Source organism: Pantherophis guttatus, chromosome 1, assembly GCF_059756535.1.
Source record: "Pantherophis guttatus breed Tessera chromosome 1, ASM5975653v1, whole genome shotgun sequence".
NCBI lineage: Eukaryota > Metazoa > Chordata > Lepidosauria > Squamata > Colubridae > Pantherophis > Pantherophis guttatus.
The window spans coordinates 186,598,393-186,624,160 of NC_142063.1; the positions used below are offsets into that span (position 1 = coordinate 186,598,393).

Consider the following 25,768-nt stretch of genomic DNA (forward strand, 5'->3'; position numbering starts at 1 on the left):
ATTCTGGCTGCTGGTCAATCTAGAGACTGCTGGTGTTAACCTTGGACTCACTAACATTTCTAAAACACATTTGATCTGCATGTAATATTTATCCATATTTTGCCTGGGCTTAGCATATTGTGCAATTTGGAACAACCTTTAACTTGGCTTCTTTATGGTTTAAATGATGTGATTGTGGCTTCTTCTTTCAGTCCTAGACTATTTCATCCATCTTAAAAAATGAGTTTTATGGTTTAGTTGCAAAGCAATTAATTCTTACAGCCATTTATTCATTGCTCCTGAAGACTTTTCTTTTTACTCTTTTCATAAAAAGTAAGTTTTTTTTCTCATAGCATGTGTAATAATTATTTTCAGTTGCTAGTATTTTACATAGTGGTTAGAAGAAATGGTTCAATTTCTACCACAGCTCCAAGATTTTGTGTGTGTGTGTGTTTGTGTGTGTGTGAACCAAAATGATTAGAAAGCTAGAACAGTTCCTTAAAGGGAAAGACTACAATTATTGTAGCAATTCATAGAAATATTATTATTTATAAAGTAATATGTATAAATTTCTATTAAATATTGGGGATTGATATATCTATATGATCTGAGTGTGCATTGTTTGTTCTTAAGCAATGTTAATGTTTTAAATATTTTATAAATGTTTTACACAAGTTATAAAATGCAGAGTTTGGAGATTTTTTCTTGCCAATTTTAGTATTTTGTCCCATCAATAGCTCTTCCTCCAGCACATTAACCTACATTTTGGTACAATTTAAACAAGACAGGATCTTCATACATTATCTGTCAATGTTTGTGGGCCAATTCTAAATAAGACAGAGTAATTCAGTCAATCCTGTTATATAGGTTTTCTGCATTTGCTTACGTAGGATTATACAATGTATATAATACCATACAGGAATTATCTAGAGAATATTAAAAAATGTTGAAACTGTAATCTGGTGAGAAGCAATCCTTTTTCAAAATGTGCCATGTCAGAACAGTACATATCTTATTAGGAAATAAAATTGAGAAATAAAATCCAGATATTTACTAACGTTCCAAAATGCTAAGTAATAATCTGAAATATTTGCAACCAAGTAATACTTTTTCTTAGTAGATTATATTTCTTTAAATATTTGCTTGTTCCCAGGCCTAGACATTTCCTGACTTTTGTTAAGTTGATGGACTCAGTGTCTAATTGAGAGAGGATGTGAGCACACCAGATGTCATGGTGTAAGTCACATGAAGGAAGTCTACTGTTTTGATGTTTATAAGCTCCATATGCTAGTTGTTTGTACTTTGATAAGAGCATTTTTGGTACACAGAACAAACCACAAGATTCACTGCATACTGCTGTACAAAATTTATTTTTGTGTGTCAGAAAGTACTGAAAAGGCAAGAAGGAGATTGTGTTGTATACCAATCAGTGTGACTTGTTGTTTAATACTTTTAATTTAACTGAAAAACTAAGCCCAAATATTTTTAGAGTTAAATACATGGCACATAGAGGATAGATACATTAAAATATGTTAAATTACAAAATTTGTTAAAAAGTTTACTATTTGTATAATTATTTGTGAATAATATCACAAATTTGTGATTTGTGATATTTGTGAATCATACAATTATGATACATATAATACGAAATAGAATATGCCTAATATGGCCAAATTCTTCATTATGCTTATTTGGTTTCATCAAGGAGGAAAATTTTATGATTTCCCAGGGACACTTTTCAAACATTGCAAAAAATTGCCCTAAGATTGCAGAACTGAAAAACACAACATTTCAGCCTCAGCTACTGGTGACTGCATCTCCCTCACCAGGAAGCACATGATGGCAATGGGAAGATCCCTCTGGCCAGAGTAGGAAGAGTTGCAGAGTTCTTCCTTCCTACCAGAAATAACGTTTGGAACCAAACTAGGTGGTTACATATTCCACCCTTCTCAAAATAAGTATGAGGATGATCTCTCTCTCTCTTTCTCTCATTTGGGCACAGCAATTTAATCAGTTTATGTTTTCAACAGATTCTTTATAAATTGAGTGGATGAGTAAACTGTCTTGCCTTTGATGCTTCCTCCTCAAGAATATTCCCATTAGCTACTGAGATCTAAGCTTTGTAGACAGGATTCCCCCCCCCCAGAATGGTGGGTAAGATTTATTAGTGTCCATGTGGCTCCAAACAATCATTGTTCCAACCATTTCTGTTAATCCAAGTGACTGGAGGAATAGAGTTAACATCAACAGAATTCTTAATCTATTCAAAGTTACACAACACAAAATAGGAGCACTTTAAAGTGCCTAGTATAGAACGATGCCTTCCACAGTTTGAAGATAACTAGTTGATGACAATTAATCTAGGCTCTCAAGCATATTGATAAAAAGCCTAGAGAGAGGGAGAGATATGGGAACTCATCATCCCAATCTTGGAATGAATTTGGATGCTGAATTTAAACACATGCTAAATGTAAGATGTATACATTCAAAATATTTTACAGAATTAGGAAAAATAAGTTTCCATTGTTTTGTATAACTATATTTTCATTTCTGTTTTAACTTTATCTGGCTGGAGTGCATATGTATGATCTAACATTAACTTTTATTTTATCTACTAATGCCTTTCAATGCAAAGGCAAGATATACTGTATTTACCAGAAAGATGACATTTTTTCCTGCTAATAAATAGCAGGAAAATTTGCTAAGAAGTACCTACTTTGCTCTCTGGAACAGCATCCCCCTGGAGATCTGTATAACTCCCACCCTAACCTGCCTCCAAGTGAGACCTGAACACCTGGCTCTTTTCTTAGGCCTTGGTTTAGGATATTTGGTGGGCCTCCAAGTTTGGGAGTAATATTGGTTCCTTCAAGGTGCAACTTTGTTCTTTTCTAATGTAATGTTATTATCAGCTTGCTTTTTATTGTTGTGAAGCTGCTCAGAATCACCTTGAAGTCTGGCAAAAGAAAGAAGGGGAGGGGAGGGTGGGAGAGAGACAGAAAGAAAAGTCCATGAAATCATGCTCAGTGCTTCCTTCCCTTTGTTGCTGAAAAAAAGGAAGAATAAAGGAACATTGTGTTGAAAGCAAGCAAATATGAGAGAGGTACAAATAACCAAGTGTCAAAAGATTGGGAGAAGCTATGTTTCAAGAGCATGAAAGTGAACAAGTTAGATTCGCCCTCCAGAAATAGAGAGTGATTGTTAGCAATGGCAAGCTGCTGCTGTCTATTGAAGTTCTTCAGTAAAGTAAGGATTCAGGAAAATCAAAATCTTCCATCAAGTGGAAAGTCTCCATGGAGGCAGAGACTTGTCACTACTGATATTTACAGAGAGAATGTATGTAGAAGCTTCAAGCATACATACTTCAGAGTAAGAGGCATATAATTCAATTCATATTATTATCGAAAAGCATACTGTATATAGTTTGGGTCTAGTTCAGTCCAGAAATGTTTCTCTTTCCTTACCTAAGTATATATAGCTAAATTAAATCATGAGTTACACAATGAAAGAAAAAAAATCAGCTTTAAGCATAATCTTTATATCCAGTAATTCCTCCGAGTCATAAAATAGATCTTTAAAATTTACATTTAATTTTAAATCTTTAAAAATTAAAATATGGGCAGCTGTATCCCTGTGTTGAATCTTCAGTTGTGCTCACTTGTTCAGAAGAAAGTGTTTTAGTGAGAGAGTTTTAAAATGAGACAAATCCATACAGGATAGGACTATGCAGAGGTGTTCGCATAGTATCAAAAATACTCCATCCTATTTACACATGTGTATGATTTAATAAGAGAAAGTGGAGTTTGCATATGCAGGAGTGTGGTACTGTTTTTGTCATTCCCTTCCTTTGCAGACATTACTAGGACTATCAGCATCTATGAACTACCTAATCACTTATTAATAAATAATAAGTGAATTACCTAGTTACTTACCTCCTGAACCACAGGCGACATACAACACTGGTGGCACACAGCACAATTAGTGGCAAGAAAAGCTTTTCCCCTCCTGACCACGTCTGTAGCTTTCCTGATTACATCTGATCAACTGGGTGACAAAGAATATTGCAGGTTATCTAGCAGAGCTCTTCTGAGCTCCTTGTGATAGCTAATTGTATCCCAGGGCTTCAAAAATCTGAGCTTTGCTAATAAGATTTGTTGATACCAAAGTAGTGATATCTGTTTATATTTGTCTCAAGATTGCTCTAATAAATAAATAAAATAAATAAATAACTTTTTTTGAAAAACCTTTATTAACACTTAAAATCCAAAAATACAAGTTAAAATACCTCTATAACAAAAATACATCTGTAATAATTATACAATTCAACGTCTTTCTGATAGGACTTAATTCCTAACTTTCTTCATCTATTCCCATATGTTCCTACTTAATCGACATATTTAATCACATTTTATATCTTATTTTGTTCTATACATTCCTTATTTTTAATTTCTATCCATTGATACCAATTATCCCAAGTGAAGTAATATTCCAAGTCTTCCTTATTGTTTAATTCTAAAGTAAGTTTGTCCATTTCTGCACATTTGAAAATTTTCTGGATTATTGCACAGTCTGTTGGAATAGTGGACATTTTCCAAGCTTGTGCAAGTATGATTCTAGCTGCTGTAGTTATATGAATAATTAAATATTTTATCCTTTTAGGATAATTTTCTTTAATAATCCTCAGAAGAAACAGTTCAGGTTTAAATTCTATTTTATAGTGTGCAATTTCTTTTAGCCATTTTTGTATTTTAATCCAGAATTTTTTAACTTCTGGGCAAAGCCACCATACATGAAAGTAGGTGCCTTGTGCTTGGTTGCATTTCCAGCAATTAGGTTTTAAGTTGGGGTATATTTTTGCGAGTCTTGTTGGGGCTAAGTGCCACCGATAGAACATTTTATACTGGTTCTCTTTATATGCAACGGATTTTGTTAATGTATAGTTTTTCTCCCATATTTTTTCCCATTCTTCTAACTCAATGTTGTGCCCAATATTTTTTGCCCATGCTATCATTGGTCCCTTTACAATTTCTTCTTCTAAGTCAAAATTTAATAAATAATTATATATTTTATATAATAATTTCTCTTCCGGGCCTGTCAATAATTTATCTAATTGTGTAAATTTCGGTTCAAATCCAAATTCCTCTAAATCTTTTCTGTATCTAGATTGCAATTGAAGATACAGCCACCAATCTATGGTTATTCCCTGTTCCTTTAATTCTTGGTTAGTTTTTAATCTTCCTCCATTGTCCAAAATTTCATTGTATTTTACCATTTTACCAATATCTAATGTGTTGGGGTAGATGAATGCCTCCATAGTGGATAACCAGCCTGGTATTTTGAGATAATGTTTCTTCCTAATTCCCTCCCAAGTCTGTATCAGTGAATCTCGAATTGTATGTCTATAAAAATATGAATGTGAATGTTTTTTATTTTCGGTGTTCCATATGAAGGCATGCCACCCCGTCTGAAGATCATGTCCTTCCAATTTTAAAATTCTCCTATTCTTTAAATTAATCCATTCCCTAACCCAGACCAAACTCACTGCTTTGTAATAAGTTTCCCACACAGGGAGTCCAAAGCCACCTCTGCTTCTTCTATCCTGAAGTGAGATAATTTTTATCCTCGCCTTTTTTCCTGCCCATACAAACTTCATAATCATTTTGTTTAACTCTTTAAAAAACTTTTTATCTAATTTTATAGGAATTGTTTGGAATAAATAGAGTAGTTTTGGTAAGATATTCATTTTAATTGTTGCAATTTTCCCTAGTGACAACTATAATTTCCCCCATCTTTCTAAGTCTTTCCCTATTTGTTGTATTAATTTGTCGAATCATAAATTCCCAATTTACATTATCGAAGGCTTTTTATGCATCCAGAAAGACAAGGGCAACTTGTCTCTCTGGATGTGCCTCATAATATTCCATTATATTAATCACTATTCTGGTATTGTTTCTAATTTGTCTCTTTGGAAGAAATCCATTTTGATCTATGTGTATCTTATCATTTAGTATTTTTTTAACCGTTCCGCAATAATGTTCATAAATATTTTGTAATCCAAATTTAAGAGTGAGTATTTAAGAGTAAAATAAATAACTTTATTGTCATTGTACCAACGAAATTCACTTAACACGCAAAGACCAGGTCCAACACACATAACAATCCCCAAACACACCCACCACAATTCCCCACCCCTAAACCACCCAAGCATCCATACAACAGACCAAGTAATACTGTCCAACAGCTCACTGAAGGTGGCCCTAAGTGCATCCATTTTTGATATTGTGACTGTGCAGACCTTTGAAGTGCTGCTTTATTTTGAAGCCATTTCTCCTTGAAGCGCAGAATTAGAGTGGCTTAACCTCCTGGATCTGGCTGCTAAACAGGCTTCTATGCAGCACCTATTTCCACCAGATTAAATCAGCCCTTCACATCTCATCTGTCTCACAGATGAGATGTTGAGAGGTGTTGTGGGGGCAGTGGTTAGTTTTCTGGCTGTGCAAATTAGATTTATCTCAGGATGTGCACATTCAACTTTTTAATGTTTTTATCTGTTTCTTGTCAAGTAGATATTACAGGTCATCCTCCACTTACAACAGTATGCTTAGTGACTTTTTGAAGTTACAACAGCACTGAAAAAAGTGACTTATGACCATTTTTCAAATGGCTTATGACTGTTGCAGTATCCCCATGGCCATGTGATTTACATTCAGATGCTTGACAATTAGTTCATATTTATGATGAATGCAGTGTCCTGGGGTCATGTGACTCCCTTTTGTGACCTTTTGACAAGCAAAGTCAATGGGGAAGCCAGATTCATTTAACAACCATGTTACTAATTTAACAATTGCAGTAATTCACTTAACAACTGTGGCAAGAAAAGTCATAAAATGAGGCAAAACTCACTTACAAATTTCTCATTTCTCATTTCTCACAAATTTTGCAACATAAATTTTGGGCTCAATTGTGGTCATAGGTTGAGGACTACCTGTATTTGTACTCTGACATTTAAATCTATTCCTGTTTCAGTTGTATTTTTAATTGTTTTTTCTATTGTCAGTTTTATTGAACTTTTGAATTTGTCTTATGTTTTTCAGGGAGGAAAGTCCTATACTGGACCATGTGCAGGGAGAGACTGCAGTGGGGGCTGTGAATGTTTTCCAGAAAAAGGAGGTCGTGTGAGTACCAGCATCTTGTTGAATTAAAAATCCTATTGTTTTACTGAATTAAGGTTTTTTAATCACTGAAATCGGAATATTTGGTATAGGAGTCTGGAATTAAATATTAATGGGTAGGATTAAAATATAGATGAACCAATCCCAGACATGCAGATTAACAACTTCTTGGGAGAAAACAAAATAATTTGGAGCTGGACTTTCACACCTCTGTAAATACTCATTTATCAGAAAGGGTCTGATTTATTTACAAGGGTCACTACTGCCTTTTCTTTTTTTAAATCCTGGGAGGATAAATTTATTTTGAAATAAAGACTGGTCCAACTCATCAGAAGGGCTTTAAACTATAATTGAGGGGGGAGGATGATCAATCTTTAGAACACAAAATCAATCATAAAACCCAAGAAAACAAATCAAACAATGAGGTAGGGAGTGATAAGAAAAAAAGAAAAACTCAAACAACAATTAGGAGAGGCAGGCATCATACCCATGGACAGGCATAAAAGTCTTAAATGCTTATATACAAATGCTCAAAGCTTGGGGAACAAACAGGGTGAACTAGAAGCAATATTACACAAGGGTAGGTACGACATAGTTGCCATTATAAAAACCTGGTGGGACAAAACCCATGACTGGAATGTACTGATGGATGGATACAAATTGTTCAAAGGAAACAGATCAACAAAAAGAGGAGGTGGAGTTGCATTATATGTGAGAGGTCACTACATAGCTACAGAAATGCACATGATCAAAGATAAAACCCCTCCAGAATGTACATGGGTCAATATAAAAAAAGGGGGGGAGTGACATTGCCATAGGTGTATATTATAGGCCACCGAACCAATCAGAAAAAATAGATGAACTCTTTGCCAATCAGTTAACAAATGTATATGGGAAGCATACCACAGTAGTAATGGGAGACTTTAACTATTCAGATATCAACTGGGAGACCAACTCTGCAGGGAATGAGAGATCAAATAGATTCCTAACCAACCTAGCTAACAACTTTATTATCCAAAAGGTAGAGGAGGGAACTAGAAGTAAAGCTATACTGGACCTAATTCTTACTAATAGAGAAGAGGTGATAGAGGGAGTTGGATGAAAGTGATACTGGAATTCAATATAATGCAAACACAAGCAATAGAAAATAATCAAACCAGCGCCTTAAAGTTTAAAAGAGCTGATTTTAACAAACTCAGAGAGACCCTAGGAAAGATTCCATGAATGAAAATCCTAAAGAGGAAAACAACTTGAGAAACATGGGAAACTCTGAAAAATGGAATCATAAAAGCCCAGTCCAGTGCAATATTGAAAAAGAAAAACAAGAAATTCAAGAAGAAACCAGGGGGTGAAATCCAGCAGATTCTGACAGGTTCTGGAAAAGCAGTAGCAGAAATTTTGAGTAGTTCAAAGAACCGGCAAATACCACCTCTGGCTGGCCCCAGAGTGGGATGGGAATGGAGATTTTACAATATCCTTCCCCTGGAGTGAGGTAGGAATGGGGATTTTGCAGTATCCTTCCCCTGGAGTGGGATGGGAATGGAGATTTTGCAGTATCCTTCCCCTGGCATGCCCACCAAGCCACATCCACAGAACCAGTAGTAAAAAAAAGTGGATTTCACCACTGGAAGAAACCATCATGGCTGCACAACAAACTCTCTGACAAACTGAGAGACAAAAAGGATAACCATAGAAAATAAAAAGAGGGACACATAATTAAGGCTGATTATCAGTAGATAGCCAGACCATGCAAAAATTAAGTCAGGAAAGCAAAGGCTCAGAATGAACTAAGTCAAAGATAATTTTAAAAAGTTTCTTTCAACATATTAATAACAAGAAAAAAAGTCAAAGAAACAGTAGGTCCACTAAAGAGAGAAGATGGCAAGGAAGTAACAGGCACTAGGGAGAAAGCAGAGCTGCTTAACTCATTCTTTGCATCAGTCTTCACGCAAAAAGAAAATATAGCCCAACGTACCAAAAAAGCTACTGTAAAAGACAAACCAGAAACAAAAATTAAAATAAGGAAGAAAATGGTAAGAGAACACCTATCTGACCTTGATAAATATAAATCACCGGGATCTGACAGATTATCGTATTTTTCGGAGTATAAGACACTCCGGACTATAAGACGCACCTCCTTTTTTTTGGTGAGGAAAACAAGAAAAAGAAATTTGCCTCTGCCTCCCAGCAATTTTGCCTCGTTGCAGCAAACCACAAACAGCCTGCTTTACTTTCATTTTTGTTTTCAGCATAGATTGATTAGCACAAGAAAAAAACCCCCTGCTCCCAGCAATTTACCTCCTTGCAGCAAGCAGCAGAGGCCCAAGCAGCAATAGGCAATGGCAATCCCTGCAGCCTGAAATAGCTGAGAGTTGGGAGGCCGATGCAACGGATAATCAACTTGTGCTAATTAGGCTGTGCTGAAGCTGAAATGGTCTGTTTCTTTTTGTTGCTTGTTACAAGGAGGTAAATTGCTGGGAGGGAGAGGCCAAAGGGTGGGGGCTTATTGTTATTGAACTTCGATATTGTTAAATTTTAAATGCCATATATCATATATTTTTAGACTGTTATTTCTGTAACTGTTTTATCTTTTTCTTTTTCTTTTTTTTTTTTAAAGGCCTTCGGGCTATTCAATAAAAGAAAAAATCGTAAAAACTAGTAGCCAGCACAGGTTTGTTAAAAACAAATCATGCCAAACCAATCTTATTTCATTCTTTGATAAAATCACTAAATTAGCAGGTCAGCGAAATGCTGTGGACATAGTATACTTAGATTTCAGTAAGGCATTTGACAAAGTAGAACACAAGTACATAAGTACACAATAACATAAGTATCTTAAAAGGCAAGAATCTCAATGGGAACCAAAGTGTAATCTGTGAGCCCATTGGAGTCCATGGACCTCATGTTTCCACCATCTATATTAATGACCTTGGCTGGCAGGAGTGCCCACATAGGGGGCTTCCTGCTTGTCAGAATGATGAAAGCAATATGGGAACACAAGGAGAAATATTTCCTTTTTACTATATGCATGAAATCCCACAATGTGTATTCAGAAGAGGAAAGTCTCACAATGATACTTGTGTTTTTCTGACACCCCTAGGTTTCTTGCTCCAGATACTGTCAGTTTTGGGCAGCTACCAGTCTATGTAGGGAACAGAGATTCTCACAATATTAGAATGTGTCAACTGAACTGGCTCATGCCAATTATGAGTCCTTGCTTTGCTTTGCTTTTTCTATAAATATTAGTTTTCAATATACAGTATAGTGACTCATACTCATATATATACACTGGAAATAGAGTTTTTTCATTAATTTAATAATATTTATATGTCCTTATTGTCAAATAAAAATCTGAGTATTTGTTGAAGAAATCATGTGACCATATTATCAAATACAGTTATTTATTACAGTGTGACCTTATTCACTTTTAATAAAATAAATAAATATAACAATTATGCATGATGATGATTATGAAAATGATGATATCCATTCAATCATGTCTGACTCTTAGCAAATCTATGGGCCAGGTCCTCCTGTCTTGCACTACCTTTTTGAGTTTTTCTATGCTCAGGCTGATGTCAGTTTTGATGGTGTCCCTCCACTATGTTCTTTGATGGCCATGTAATGAAAGAAAAAAATAAAGTTCTAATAGAATTAGTTTTTATTATCAGAAGGTCCATTGTTATTTTTAGAAATCTATCTGGAGCATGTTTCTTGACCAAAAGTCAGTTTAGCTGTTGAATATCATTACATGGAGAATCTAACACACACACAAAACTGCTTTGTTCTTAAAAATAAATAAGAGTTTCCTATCAGAACATTTAAACATTCTCATTAAAGAGAAACAATCTTAATCAGGAAGAAACATTTCAGTGTCACTTTCCTAATGAATAAATAATACAATGAATGAGGTCATTAGAGGTACTGGCATTATAAAGCAAGTCAGACAATTTTCAGATGTTACCCTATTTTTGAAATCATTGTCCTGTTCTTATTCTAAAACTATTAAATAAAGCATTCTGGGGCTTTAAGAATATAATTTTTGAAAAGTTTAATGTATGATATAAATGTTGAAATTCTTCAAACTCGCACTTGCTATGTATGTTGATATTTGTAGATCTTTTATAGATGCCTTTTAATGTTGCTTGATTCCTTTTATGTTTGTTTATTTATTCATCTACTACAAAGAGCAAGGTATTCCCTTTATAGGAAAATAAATCAGTTGATTGAGGGAAAAATATAATTTGTGTGATTTATTACAAAGTTGTGGGAAGTTTAAGAAATAATAGAAACCCTTTTAAAATACTTTTTGAATTATTAGGTTATATATCTCTTCTTCCAACAATATTTATGTGAGAAAAACTTTCATCTTCCATATCAGGATGCAGAGATCTAACTGATTCAGGAAAACTTTATAAACTTAATTTCCCCAAATCTGTGCACATTTTGATGGAACACAATCTGTAGCCTCTGATCATCCCAGGTTTTAGTTTCTGAAGCCCCAAAGGAAATGGGGAGGGGGAATGAGCTGAGATCACAGATGTTGGGGGGTGGAAAAGGAAGCCCTTCCTGATAGCATTTGGCAAGAAAGGAAATACAAGAGCAGATATGTTTTGTTTTGTTTGTGGGTGGAGTATAACTCAGTTCTTTAGTGTTTCAACTTATTCAATATCACTGGCTTCCTTCTGTCTGAAATTTATCCCCTGAAAACTCCAGTAGTGGGATTCACTTATCAATTCATTTCAGGTCCAGGTCACAATCTACATAATTATGGAGCCATGCCAGTTCAGATGATACCAACATGCTGACATAATACCAGATATAATTGTCTCAAAGGACACTATACATAGGATTGCACGAATAGATTGATTTATCAATATGTATTGCTTCTTAAATTGTTTATAATTGGGATTAATTTGTTCAGAAAATCTCTTTTCTGTGTATTTAGGGGGGTTGGTAGGCAGAAGCAGAATAAATATCTGTCAAGGGAGACAGTTATATGATTTTGGGAATTGTACAAAACAGTAGTGGGTGGGTGTCTATCTTCTTCTTCCCATGGGCATTGAGATGCTTGAGGTTCAGACAAACTGAATAAGGATACTTAAACATTTGAATGGTTTCTTCACAACTGTTTCTTTGAGGACAATCTAAGAGGAAACACAACCTCTGGTGGCATGGACTGCCATCCCATTTCTGTTTGTGTGTACAGTACATAACTGTACTGTACACGCAAACAACCATCTGTATTGTAAATACAGCAAATCAACCATCTGTATTGTACCATATATATTGCACCCCTAATTTATTTTAGGAAATAAGAATTGATTAGGATTGTTGATTCTATTTATCTTAATCACTCCATTCCACCAATTTCCTGGATGACAGAGAGTTGATGAACATTAGATGATTGGAGCATAGATTAGACGGGTAAATCTGATCAAATTTATTAATTCACTTATCAAATTTAAGCACTGCCCATCTTATTGACTTAATGACTCTTGGCATTGTACAACTATGTCTCAAACCTATGTAACCATAGTAATTCTGTATGCAAAAAATGATATTGTGGTTTACAGACAACACTGCTTCAGAATACAGTTAGAGATTATTTGGAATAGCAAAAATTTGGATACAGCTCTTGGCAATGACCTTTTGAAATTATTTGCGTTTTCCAAGGCACTTTATTTTCAAGTTGTTATCAAGTACTCCAGTATGAACACTGTGTTAGAGTCTTCTTTATAAGTCATTTTATTATTCTTTTTATATAATATTAATTTTTATCTATAGACCCTGTATTTCCATGGATCCAGATTTTATTTATTTATTTATTTTATTTTATTTTATTCAATTTGTATACCGCCCTTCTCCTAGTGGACTCAGGGCGGGGCACAGCTAGAACTAAAACACATACCAATACAAAATTTAAAATTTTTAAAAGAATTACATGACTTTGGCCCCAAATTTAAAACATTCAAACTAAAACCCATTGACAATTTAAAAAGCTAAAAAAGATTTCACAAGCACATTCTTTTTTTGCTTAAAAAAAAAGACATGTATTAGTTTCAGTATTGCTGTAAAAGAGGGCAGAAAAGCAAAGAACATTGCAAGAAGGGTAAACGTTGAATAAAAATAAAAATGCGTCAAATATCCATCAAATACAAACCTAACCCTAAACCTTTTTCACTGAATTCCTCCATCCAGTTCTATCCAATTCTCCAGCCAGATTGTTCTTTCCAACTTTTTCTTGGCAAAGTGACTGTTCAGAATTCTCTGCATTCCCTAATTGTATTCCTCTGATTGTCATCTCATCTGTAATCAAAGAGGACCTAGGAGAAATAATTTGAGGAACCTCAGAATCCGCTTCATTTTCTGTATTTACTCGGTTAGTACATACAACCTCAGTAGATTAACATTTTTATGTAGAATCACAGAATTATGGAGTTGGAAGGTACCATCATCTATATACCAACCATCTGCAATGTGCAGGAAAACCAATTAAAACTATCCGCAAATGGTAGCAGTTCAACCTCTTCTTAAGAACTTCCAGAATGGAGAATCTGCAAGCTCTGTACCGGATTAATTCTATGGTTGTACAGATGTTACTATTAGGTAATTTCCCCTATATTTAAATGAAATCTAATAGCTGCAACCTATACCCAATATTTTTGGTCTCTGGTTTTAAGGCAGCAGAAAAAATCCCTCACCTTCTTCCCTACAACATCTTTTAATGTATCTGAATAATGACATCATGTTTTCACTCAAGCTTTTTTCACTAGCCTAAAACATCCCCAATTCTTTCAAACTGACCTCATAGGGAGTGTCCTCATGTGTCTATTATTTTATTTATTTATTTGGTTATACACACACACACACTATACACACATACACACACACACACTAAATATGTGTGTGTGTTTTTTTTTTCTATCGAGGCACCTGGTCTACCCCAACATGTGGGAGGGGGGATTCATATGTACATAGAATTTTTATTGGCCAAGTGTGATTGGACACATGAGGAATTTGTCTTGGTACATATACTCTCAGTGTACATATACTGTAAGAAAAGATACGTTCATCAAGAATCATAAGATACAACACTTAATGATAGTCATAGGGTACAAATAAGCAATCAGGAAACAATATCAATATAAATTGTAAGGATACAAGCAACAAAATTACAGTCATACAGTCATAAGTGGAAGGAGATGGGTGGTGGGAACGATGAGATGATTAATAGTAGTGCAGACTTAGTAAATAGTTTGACAGAATTATTTGTTTAGCCTAATGATGGCATTTGGGGAAAAAAAACTGTTCTTGTGTCTAGTTGTTCTGGTGTGCAGTGCTCTATAGCGTCGTTTTGAGGGCAGGAGTTGAAACAGTTTATGTCCAGGATGTGAGGGGTCTGTAAATATTTTCACAGCCCTCTTTTTGACTCGTGCAGTATACAGGTCCTCAATGGAAGGCAGGTTGGTAGCAATTGTTTTTTCGGCAGTTCTAATTATCCTCTGAAGTCTGTGTCTGTCTTGTTGGGTTGCAGAGCCAAACCAGACAGTTATAGAGATGCAGATGACAGACTCAATAATTCCTCTATAGAACTGGATCAGCAGCTTCTTGGGGAGTTTGAGTTTCCTGAGTTGGTGCAGAAGCTTCTGCTTGTCTTTCGCCTTTCAGCTCCAATCCAGGAGCCCTCAAGCAGTCGCATTCATGACAAACCATTTTTATACCAATTTATATATATATATAAATTATACACACACACACACAGACACACACACCCACACACCTACACATATACACATACATTCTTATAAAATAGATATGAATAAATAAATGCATTTTCTTTTAAATTTTTATTAAGCTTTAAAAAAACACTACAGTTAATATTTCTTTAAAAACATTAGCTATAAATTTGTAAGAACTAAATGATTATTTTAAAAAATAGCAATTAATATTTCTTTTAACAACTCAGCTATTAGTAATACAATAAATAAACTGAATAACTATGTAAATAAATTGCATAAAGTATTATTTACTTTACACAACAACCCCAAGCAGTTTTACTATTTGTAAGAATCACAATAATAAATCCTTCTCCAAATATTTCAGAATATCTATAAATAAAAAACAATAATGCTTTACAAGTTGTACTGTGATGCTCCAAGTTTACAGTTATGTGACTATCGGAACAATTTAGCATGCATACAGAGATGCATGAATATAAATATATTTTAATCCGTTTTGTTGATTTTTGTAAAACCTGTATTCCCCTGGGGTTTTTGTATGGCTGAGGAATATACTGTACAGCTATGAATTTCACTAGCTTTCTGTTGGTTCACCGCCCATTTTCAAACTATTTTGGATTTATGTATATCTCTTTGGGGAAGTAGAAATTAGCATCATGATAGGTTGTGTGGAATAGCATTTCCAAAGAGAAACAAAACCTTTTATCCTCTGAAAAGCCCAGCTCAAAATATCTGAGCACTAGGAAAATGTCTTTCCCATATTTAGACAAACAATATAATAATGAATTTACTAGCTGGCAGTTTGCCAACATTAAAGGGCTGGCCTTGTTATTTTGCCTTGTGATATAGCAGTTTCTGCAATCATTGTACTGATGAATAGTTTAAATATTTAAATAATTTAAATACTTTAATATTTCAATCCTTCTCATATGAGAATATAGAATTTCTGGGAAAAATATAAATCTTCTAAAATACTTCTGCACTTTTAAGGCATTTTTCCCAATCTGGGGCAGAAGTTACCTCAATGTCTCCAAAAATATTAATGGTATTTAATCATGTTTACACACTGCAAAACTAAGATTGTTATTGTGGGGGGGGGAGCTAAAATGTTGGCACAGTTTTTATTTCAAATAAATAGTTAGTGCTGCAGTTTGATTTAAAACACCTGGCAGTAATTTTTGACAAGCACAAATAAAATCTGTGAGGCATTTCAGCATTGTTACACACAGTTCTAAGAGTGTAATTTAATTCTTGGAATTAAAAAAAACTTGATTCTTCTAAACTAGTACATTATATTTTCCTGTTTTGAGAATGGACATTATGCGTCCCAAAGGGAGCACTCACAAAGTGATATTGCTGTCTGTAGCAAAGAAGTACAGTACATGTGAAGCTCTCTCTGTTTACAGTCATTCCAATTTACAATGTTATGCTTTCGTAATGGGAAGTAAACCCAAAGGTACTTTTTCAAGAGGCAACTGGATTTTCTTGTTCTTCTTCAACTCTGACTGGATTGTGGGGAATGGAAGGATTTATAGTCCTTGCAGACAGCTGGTCATTTGCATTCTTTTAGCGAGTTGTTGAGGCCACCTGGAGGTTGATCTATGTCCTCAGGGTCACCTGCGTTGTTGCAAATGGGCATGGAGCCTTCTTGGTACTGTTGAAAGAACTGTGTTGTAGTCTGGAGATAGATGATGTCGTATTCCTCCTCCTCTGTTGAGAGAGCGCTGTTAAATTTTGACATAGATGGCCTTCGGCCCTTATTTCAAACCAGCAGTCCTCTCTGTCCAAAATGTGGACTTTCAAAAGAGTGGCCTTTGTCTTTTAAATGCAGATGGACTGCTGAATCTTGTGCTGATGGGTGTGTTCTCCTAAATTATGCCATGCATTTATGAAGTGGTTGTTTTGTTTCCACAATGTAAAGATCTGCAATGCTCATTGCATTATACTGTATATACCACGTTGTTCAGTTTGTATCTGCGTATTTTATCCTTGGGGTGCACAGGCTTCTACCTTAGTGTATTCTTGGGTTTGAAGTATGCACATATGTTGTGTTGGCTGAAGATCCTCCTGAGCTTTTCTGATATTCATTCAACATATGGAATGACAATATTGCTTCATTTATTGTTCTCTTCTTTGTCTGTTATGGAAGCGCTCCTGATGGGTCTTTTTTGGGATTTGATGAAGGCCCACTTAGGATAGCCACAGGTTCTGAGGGCTTCCTTGATGTGTTTTAGTTCTTTTTCTTTCCCCATCTTTGCTGGTAGGCAGACCTTCGGCTCGATGGTGTAGGGTTCTGATAACTCCCATTTTGTGCTCCAGTAGGTTGAACAGCCCGCTGTCAACAGATAAGGAAGGATACAACATCATCGATCTTCAGTCTACAACACAGTCTTTTCAAGAGTTCCAAGGAGGCTCTGCACCCATTTACACTAATCAGGTGACCCTGATGACACAGATAAACCTCCAAGTGGCCTCAATGACTCTCTGAAAGAATGCAAAGGAGTATAAATCCTTTCATTCCCCACCATCCAGTAAGATCTGAAGAAGCTTCTTGGATGAGAAGTGAAACATCTTCAGAGAAAAACAAGAAAGTCCAGTTGCCCCTTGAAAAAGCACCTTTGGGACAACTATGACCTGGATGAGTGAGAATCTTCATAGACATATGGGAAGTGAACTTTTTTCCTGGTGAACTTCTTTCTAGAAAAATTAGAATAGCTATCATTTTGTTCAACACACACACATACAGTATATATGTATACATATATGTGTGTGTGTATGTGTGTGTATGTGTGTATCTCCCCTGTAAGAATCTTTTGCAAAAACTAAGATGTTTTATTCAAGTTATTAAATTTTTGTTTTTTTTATTTATTGTTATCATCTCAAATAATTTTTAAATGATGTATCATTGGTATATGTCATCCCAAAAATTGTCTAGAATGTCTAAAGACACCTCAAATTTATGGTGACATTTTATCACGTTTGGCTGACATGTAAAAAATCCAGAAAATTCTGTATTCAAATGCATAAACTGATTCAGAGGATTTAAAAGATTATTAGACTGCAGTTTTTTCTTTGGGGATTGTTGTACAAACAGTTGGGGAAAAGTTATGGTACTTTTTTTTCCCCTGTACCTGATAATTGCAGCAAGATTATTGGATACACGAAATGAAAAGATATGGCCCACAATGGAGGAATGGTTGGTGAAGATGATGGAACTTGCTGAATTTGCTAAATTGATTTCTTTGAATGGAGAAAAGACAAAATCTATGTTTATTATCGACTGAATACTCCTTATGGACTTTTTACATAAAACAGAAAAAAATGAACTAATGATTTATGGTTTTGATGATTAGACAGGATAGATTCTATAAACAGGACAGTTGTGTTGTAGCTATAGCGTAAGAAGTACATTTATAATTGTACTTATAAGTGCTGCAAAAAGACTAGAAGTTATTTTTTTATACCTTTTTCCTTTTTTCTATTTTTGTTTTCCTTTTTTTCTTTCTTGCAGTTTTAGCTTCTCCTTGAGTTCTTTCTTTTTAATTTAGCTTCTTTTTTATTTTTCCTCACTTTATATTAATTTGTATTTGGTTATATTGATTGTGTGTGTGTGTGCGTGCGTGTGCTTTCTGTTATATATTTTAAATTTTATCAGTTTGAAATAAAAAATACAACAGAATAAAATGAAATTTACAGGAGGAAGAATCATAGAATGCTAGTATAATCATTAAAACTAGAGCTATGATTCTTTGAATTAATTCTTAAAATATTCTGCATGAAGGTCAGCAAAAGCAAACATATTTTGAGGTACTATGCAAGTTTTTGTGATGAAGGGGGGGGAATGCTAAGACATCTGTGTCTGTCACAGTGGGAAAGACCAAACCTTAATTGACCCTAATCAAAATAGTTTGATATATGCTAATGACTTTAACGGTTGTCACTGGTAATATAGGACAACATTTACAAATTAGGAAGTTAAGAATAAAACAGGAAATTCCAAGGGAAGGATTTCACATTACTAATAAACAAAGAACCAGATAAGCTCTTAACGGCAATGAGCATTTTATTGTTTAACTCTTCAAAGTATTCAAAATAAATGAAAGAGCGATCTGTAAGATTAATCATCGCCTAGCATTAATAAACGTCTCATGATACCCATGTAGTGGAATTAAAAATGTCTGTTAGCAGTGCCATTCCTGTATTTAAAAAACAATGCCAAATATCCATTAAAATATCCAAAGGCTTGTTTTCTGTTGTAGCATTAGTATTAAATATATGGCCTTATCTCTTGCACCCCCACTTTCTTAATTTCCAGTGTGCACTACTCAAAGTAACCATGCACCCTTATTGGCAATTGATAATTTATCATTCTACTTGGTTAATTAATTCTGGTTATTGGTTATGTTATCCCCATACGCCACATTTCTTTCATGATATAGAATGAGGAGGGATTATCTGGTGTCCAATTTTCCATCTCTATTCTGTTACTGTTACATAAAAGGAGAACTGGAACAACAAAGGCCACTCCCTTTAGTCTGGGTATATTACCATAATATTATTTCCAGTGCTTTGGAAAGTTTTGTCTTTTTATCTCTATATATAGATATATAGAGTAGATATTTGTTTTCTGAGGTTTTCGCGGGTGTTTGTATGTAGGTCTTTGGTTATTCGGGTTTTCTCCCACGTAAAATTGGAGGTGTCTTGGCAACGTTTCGACGAAGTCTCATTCGTCATCTTTAGGCTGGTGTTTTTGGCTTCGTGCTTCTAGGAGCAATGTTGTAGGAGCAATATTGCTCCTAGAAGCACAAAGCCGAAAACACCAGCCTGAAGATGACAAATGAGACTTCGTCGAAACGTTGCCAAGACACCTCCAAATTTATGCGGGAGAAAACCTGAATAACCAAAGACCTACATAGAGTAGATAGTGTAAACTCTGTTGTCTGTTATTCATGTTTCTTTGTCATTTCTTCTTTTAATTGTCCCTGCTAGTTAAATTTTTTTATGTGTATTGACGTTTAACCAATAAACTTCAGGCTATATTTTGCTAGCTATACTGAATGATGTGTGCTCACTCTTGTCTAGATATAAGGAGTGTATTTATTGGGTGCAGAATAAATTGGAAATTACCAGGGGTGAAATGCTCCCGGTTCGGACCAGATCGCCTGAAGAGGTTGTAGAGAAAAAAAAATGCCTTTAAAAGCCTCTGGCGATCCCAGCTGAGTTGCCTGATCGTCAGAGGCTTCTAAAAGCATTTTTTTCTGCAACCTCTTAAGGTTGTAGAAAAAATGCTTTTAAAAGTAAAAAAAAAAAGTTGGCCAGACCCACCCAGTCACATTACACCCACCACCACCAAGCCACGCCCACAGAACCGGTAGTAACAAATTTTAGATTTCACCCCTGGAAATTACATATTATTATTTTCCAACCAAAGAATTATGAGCCTAGTAGAGAGCCAGGAATTAAACATTATGTAGAACATCCAAACATATTTCAGTCACAAAACAGATCCATTTATTTTCAGGTGCTTGGTGAAGTTGCAGCTGAACCAACACTCAGAGCCCACATGTCATGGATACTCATTAGTATCCATGTCATAAATTCTCCTAATTTAGGTGTTTTTTTTCATACCTTCAAAGCTGGCATAAAGATTTTGAAAATGGCAGTGACATCAGGATCTGAAAATACCAAGCTTCAAAATGGTAGAGAATATAGCATGAAGATGGAGATGCTATTTAGAAAGCCAGATCTCTGAGATATTTTAGAGAAGACATCTGTCATGACAACTTGGATAGATTTTTAAATCTGAAATTATGTAGGTTAAACTTAGCAAACTTGTTGCAATATTTTCAGGATCAGACTCAATAATAATAATAAGAGTTAGAGGTTTAAATATATTTCTCTTTAATTATAATAGGCATTCTATATTCACTGAATATTCACAGATAGAAGCAAAGAAAATGGTGAAGGTGGCTCCTTATATATACAAAGGGTGGAGCCAAGAGTGGGAGTGGTGAATTATGAATACATTAAGAGTCAAAGAATAAGTTAACCCCTGATATCCCATATATACATTATTTACACATTAGGGAATAAGGCATTTACATCTGACAAATCCCCCTCTAAATGCCGGTTCGCTATACAACACCAATTACATTCAGATTCAGGACAATATAAGACATACAATTTAGAAGTTAAGTATTTGTGCTGTTTAGAAGGTAAAGGCTTCGTCAATATGTCAGCTAATTGTTCAGAGGTATCACAATGCACTGCTTTGATAAATCCATCTTGAGACAATTGTCTCACATGCTTAAATTTTATATCTATATGCCTGGATCTTTGTCCAATGGCATCGGATCTAGATATTTCAATGGCTGCTTTATTGTCTTCATGCATAACAAAAGGCAAAGCAGGTTTTTTCCAAACATCTGAAATTAAATCATTAAACCATACAAGGTTATTTGCAGCTTTGGATAAACAAACATATTCCGCTTCTGTGGTTGAAGTGGCTACCAGTTCTTGTTTACCAGTGTACCAGTAAACTGGACAGTCATTTAATAGAAAAATATAACCAGAAGTACTTTTTCTGCATGATATATCTCCAGCCCAATCCGCATCTGCGTAACATGTAAGCTTTGGTTCTTTATTATCACTAGGTTCTAATACTAGGCAAAAGTCTAATGTACTTTTCAGATATCTTAAAATTCTTTTGACAGCTTCCCAGTGATACATTGTTGGTTTGCTAACGTGCCTTGATAATAAATTGAGTGGTAATGCAATATCTGGCCTAGTCCAATTAGATATATAAAGAAGTGAACCTATGACTGATCTATAAAATGTATTATCCTTGAATTCAGGGGAAGATTCATCAGTATTTCTAAGGAAATCAGTTTGCATAGGAGTGTCACAGGGTTTGGCATTGTTTAAATTGCATTTGTTTAGAAGTTCAATAATCTTATCTTTCTGAGTAAGTTTGAATCCCCTTGTAGTTTTGTTAATTTGTACACCAAGGTATTTGTTTACTTTACCTAGAGATTTCAACGAGAAATGTTCATTTAGCTTGTTTACAAAGATTTCTCTTCTCTCTTTGTGTTTTCCTATATATAAAATATCATCTACATAAATCAATACAAATTCAATGTAATCATCACTCTTTTTGACAAAGAAACAGTTATCAGCAGTGGTAGCGTTGAAATCCATGGTCTTAAGTACTTTTACCAAGCAATCGTACCATCTTTTGCCAGATTGCTTTAATCCGTATAAACTCTTGTTCAATAGCCAAATTTCATTTTTATTAGTGTATTGACTGTGAGGTGCTCTTACATATATTTCCTTATCTAGTTTTGCGTGTAGATACGCAGTCTGTATGTCATATTGAAATACATCAAGATTGAGTGCAGATGCTACTACTAGAGCTGTTTTAACACTCTCTGTTCTTACTGTGGGGGAGTACGTGTCAGTATAGTCCTCCGGATATTTTTGTGCATAACCTTGTGCAACCAATCTAGCTTTGTATAGAGTATTGCCTCCTTCTAGGTTCTTAATTTTATAAATCCACCTGGTACCAATAATTGTTTTATCTTTAGGTGCAATCGCAGGTGTGAATACATTTAATCCTTGCAAACTTTCCATCTCTTTTTTCATAGCTAGTTCCCATTTTTCCTTTTCTTCACGAGGGAGTTTTAATACTTCCTCATATGTATTAGGTGTTATTTGTTCACCATCCATATGCATTATGTAATCTCTGTATTTATTTGGTATTTGATTTCTGTTGTTCCTAATAGCTCTTTCAGGTTTGCTATGGTAGTCATGCAAATATCTTGCTTCCTTTTTTGTTAATGTGTCTGTCTTTATTTTGTGTTGACTATTTGTCCATGTTTTGGTTTTGTTTTTATTTTTGTTGATATTTTGATTTTCTATTGTCCCTTCCTCACGAGATTTTGTATCTTTGCATTTATTTGGAAATATTTCATTAAGATGTAATTTAGACCAGTTGGCCTGTTCATGGAACACAGCTGTTCTGGAAACTATAAATTTGTTATTATTATCAATGAATCTGTACCCTTTGGTGCCAGTTTCATATCCCATAAATCTTAGTCTTCTGGATACGTTTTCTCCCTTTCTTCTCAACTGTTTAGGTATGTGTACGTCTGCAGTGACCCCAAATATGTGCATGTGTGCTAATTTTGGTTTCCTATTATACATCACCTCATATGGTGTCTTATTCACAATACTGGACCAGGTTCTATTTTGAGTGTAATTTGAATAATGTAAGGCTTCTGACCAAAATTGTTTGCCTAAACCAGCATCCTCTAATGTGCACCTAATCATGGTTTGTAGTGTGGAATTCTTTCTCTCTGCAATCCCGTTCTGGAACGCAGAAAATGGACTAGACGTGTAATGTAGCATTCCTCTATCCTTTAACCATTGGGAGAATTCTTTAGACATGAATTCACATCCCCTATCTGTCATAATTTGTTTTATTCTGATATTATGTTGTGTTTCTATGCGTTTGTAAAATTCCTTAAATTTTTGAAAGGTTTCATCCTTGTGTTTTAATGTGTAAACAAAACCATAGCGACTGTAATCGTCTACTATTGTTAGGAAGTAACGTTTTCTATAAGTGATTGATGGAGTTAATGGGCCAACTAAGTCCATGTGTACTAAGTCAAAAATTTTGTTAGTTGATCTGGTGGATTTTTTTGGCCTGGGACTAGTTTTTAGTTTAGTAGATTTACATACTGAGCATTCCAAATAATTTTCACAATTTTTTATTTTGACACCTTCTGCGTGTTCAGTCATTTTTTGTACTACAGGAAAACTTGCATGTCCTAACTTCCTATGTAAGATGTGAGCACACTCATCATGAATTGGTTTACCTATTTTTGGTTTCTTCTCATTGTGTGTATCTGTGTGATCATGAGATATTTTACATTCATCATTGTCACTGTTACTAATATTTTCATCATCTGCCTCAATACAATCTTCCATATTTGAATCAATGTTATGTAACCATCTTTCTTTTGTTATCAGATAGGGTAGGCCTCCTTTAATCATCACAGTGCCTACATTTGTTTTATTCTTCTCTAAAGTTGCTTTTCCCTTTGAGAAAACTATATTGATGTCAGAATCTCTGCTTAGTTTTATGGCACTTAGTATGTTATGAGGTATTTCTGGTATTAACAATACCCCCTCTATTTTTCCTAGACCAGGCAAGGTCACATTCCCTCTGCCTAATACTTGAACCTTTTCTTGATTAGCTACCTTTATTACAAACTTATCTTCTGTAAATGAAGACAATATATTTTTGTTATTAGTGGTGTGATTAGTTGCCCCAGAATCAATAAGCCAATTATTGTTCTCATTTTGTTGCGTTTTAGTGCTGTCTTGTTTATTTAGTCCATTCAGTGAACCAGATTTTCTCTCTTTTGAATTTTCTCTGCCCCCTCTACTTTCTCTGTAATTTGGTGGGCTTCTATATTTATGTCTATCTGTGGAAGACTGTCTATAATTGTATTTATTCCTATATTCTGACCTATGTCTTTCCTTTGAAATTTTGGGACAATCTCTTCTATTGTGTTCCCTGGACCCACAATTGTGGCATTTAAAAGTTTCATTATATTTTTCTTGGAAAGCTACCTTCCTAAAAGATTTGTGTTCTGTGTGATTGCTAGAACGATTTTTTCTTGAATTGTCTTCTGCTATCAATTTGTTAGATAGACTTTCTATGGATAAATATCCTAGATTGATGGTGTCTAAGTGTGACATAAAACTATCCCATGATGAATCAAGTGAATTGATAATAACACTTTTCATTGTTTGATCTGAAATCACTTCCCCCCTCAAATGCAGCTCAGCTCTTATTTTGTTTAAAGATATTAAATGCTCACTTATGGAAACCCCTGGTTTTACTCTGGAAGAAAAGAAGTCCTTAGACATTCTTGTGGTGGTAGCTACACTATCGCTGTGAAACAAATTAAACATGCATTGAATTATTTCTGAAACAGTTAGATTTGGTTTGATGCTATGATACATTGCAGGAGACACGCTAGATATTATTAAGAAAAATGCTTTATGGTGTAAACAATCTATTTTTAAAGTCCAAGGTCTTCTTGGGGGACTAGTGATAAAAAATAGTAAATTTTCTTTCATAAAGACAACCTGGAGCTGTTGATACCATTCTTGCAAATTAATGCCATCAACCCTAAGTTTTGGGAAGTCACTGGGTAAGTTTCCCACATTATTTTGTCCATTACTTACAACCTGAGGTAGTCCGTGGTCTCGCAAGTGTAGGAAATTGCAAAACGGCATGGGGATGCTCGCAACGAGTCTGCGCGGTTCTCTGGCCAGTTCAAGTCTTTCCGGACCGTCTACGTAGTTTCGCACATGCGCGTTGTTCATTTCTTCTTTGGCGTCGTCGTGGAAGGTTCTCTCCATTGTAGCTCGCTCGCTCCGCTCCTCTTCAGACGAGTCGGTCTCTGGCTCGGTCTTAGGAGTTCTGATGGCGGCGACTGCTCTTCTCTTTCTTTTGGGTGCGTTGGCACTTGCTTCGGTCTGCGGTGTAGGGCGGAATCGACATGGCTCTCTGGGCTCGGGCGTCGTCGCTCTCGAAGTCAGGATGGGAGCGTGCAGGTCTTGAAGTATCGGCTTGTTCGCTTGCTTCTTCGTTGGCGCTTTGGAAATTTTTAATTTTGGCCCAAATGCAGCAAAAAGCGTCTTCATTGCTGACTTTACTTGGGATTTCGTTAAGTCGTCTTCACTTTCTGATTCTGGCTCTTCCGAAGAGTTTGAATCCTCCTTTTCACTTTCGTTGTCTGATAACGTTTTTCGCGCCAGAAATTTTGAACTGAGCATCTTGATTGGCTCTGCTTCGCTCACTTT

The 25,768-nt window shown here is 35.1% G+C and overlaps 1 protein-coding gene across 2 annotated transcripts in view; it reads left to right on the forward strand.

The window, feature by feature from the left end:
- Positions 1-25,768, forward strand: part of COL4A2 (collagen type IV alpha 2 chain) — a 217,187-nt gene that overhangs the window by 73,610 nt on the left and 117,809 nt on the right. For both annotated transcript variants that reach the window (XM_034426847.3, XM_034426846.3), the window contains exon 4: positions 7,071-7,151. In XM_034426847.3, coding sequence (XP_034282738.2) covers positions 7,071-7,151 — 81 coding nt within the window. The remainder of the gene's footprint in view (positions 1-7,070; positions 7,152-25,768) is intronic.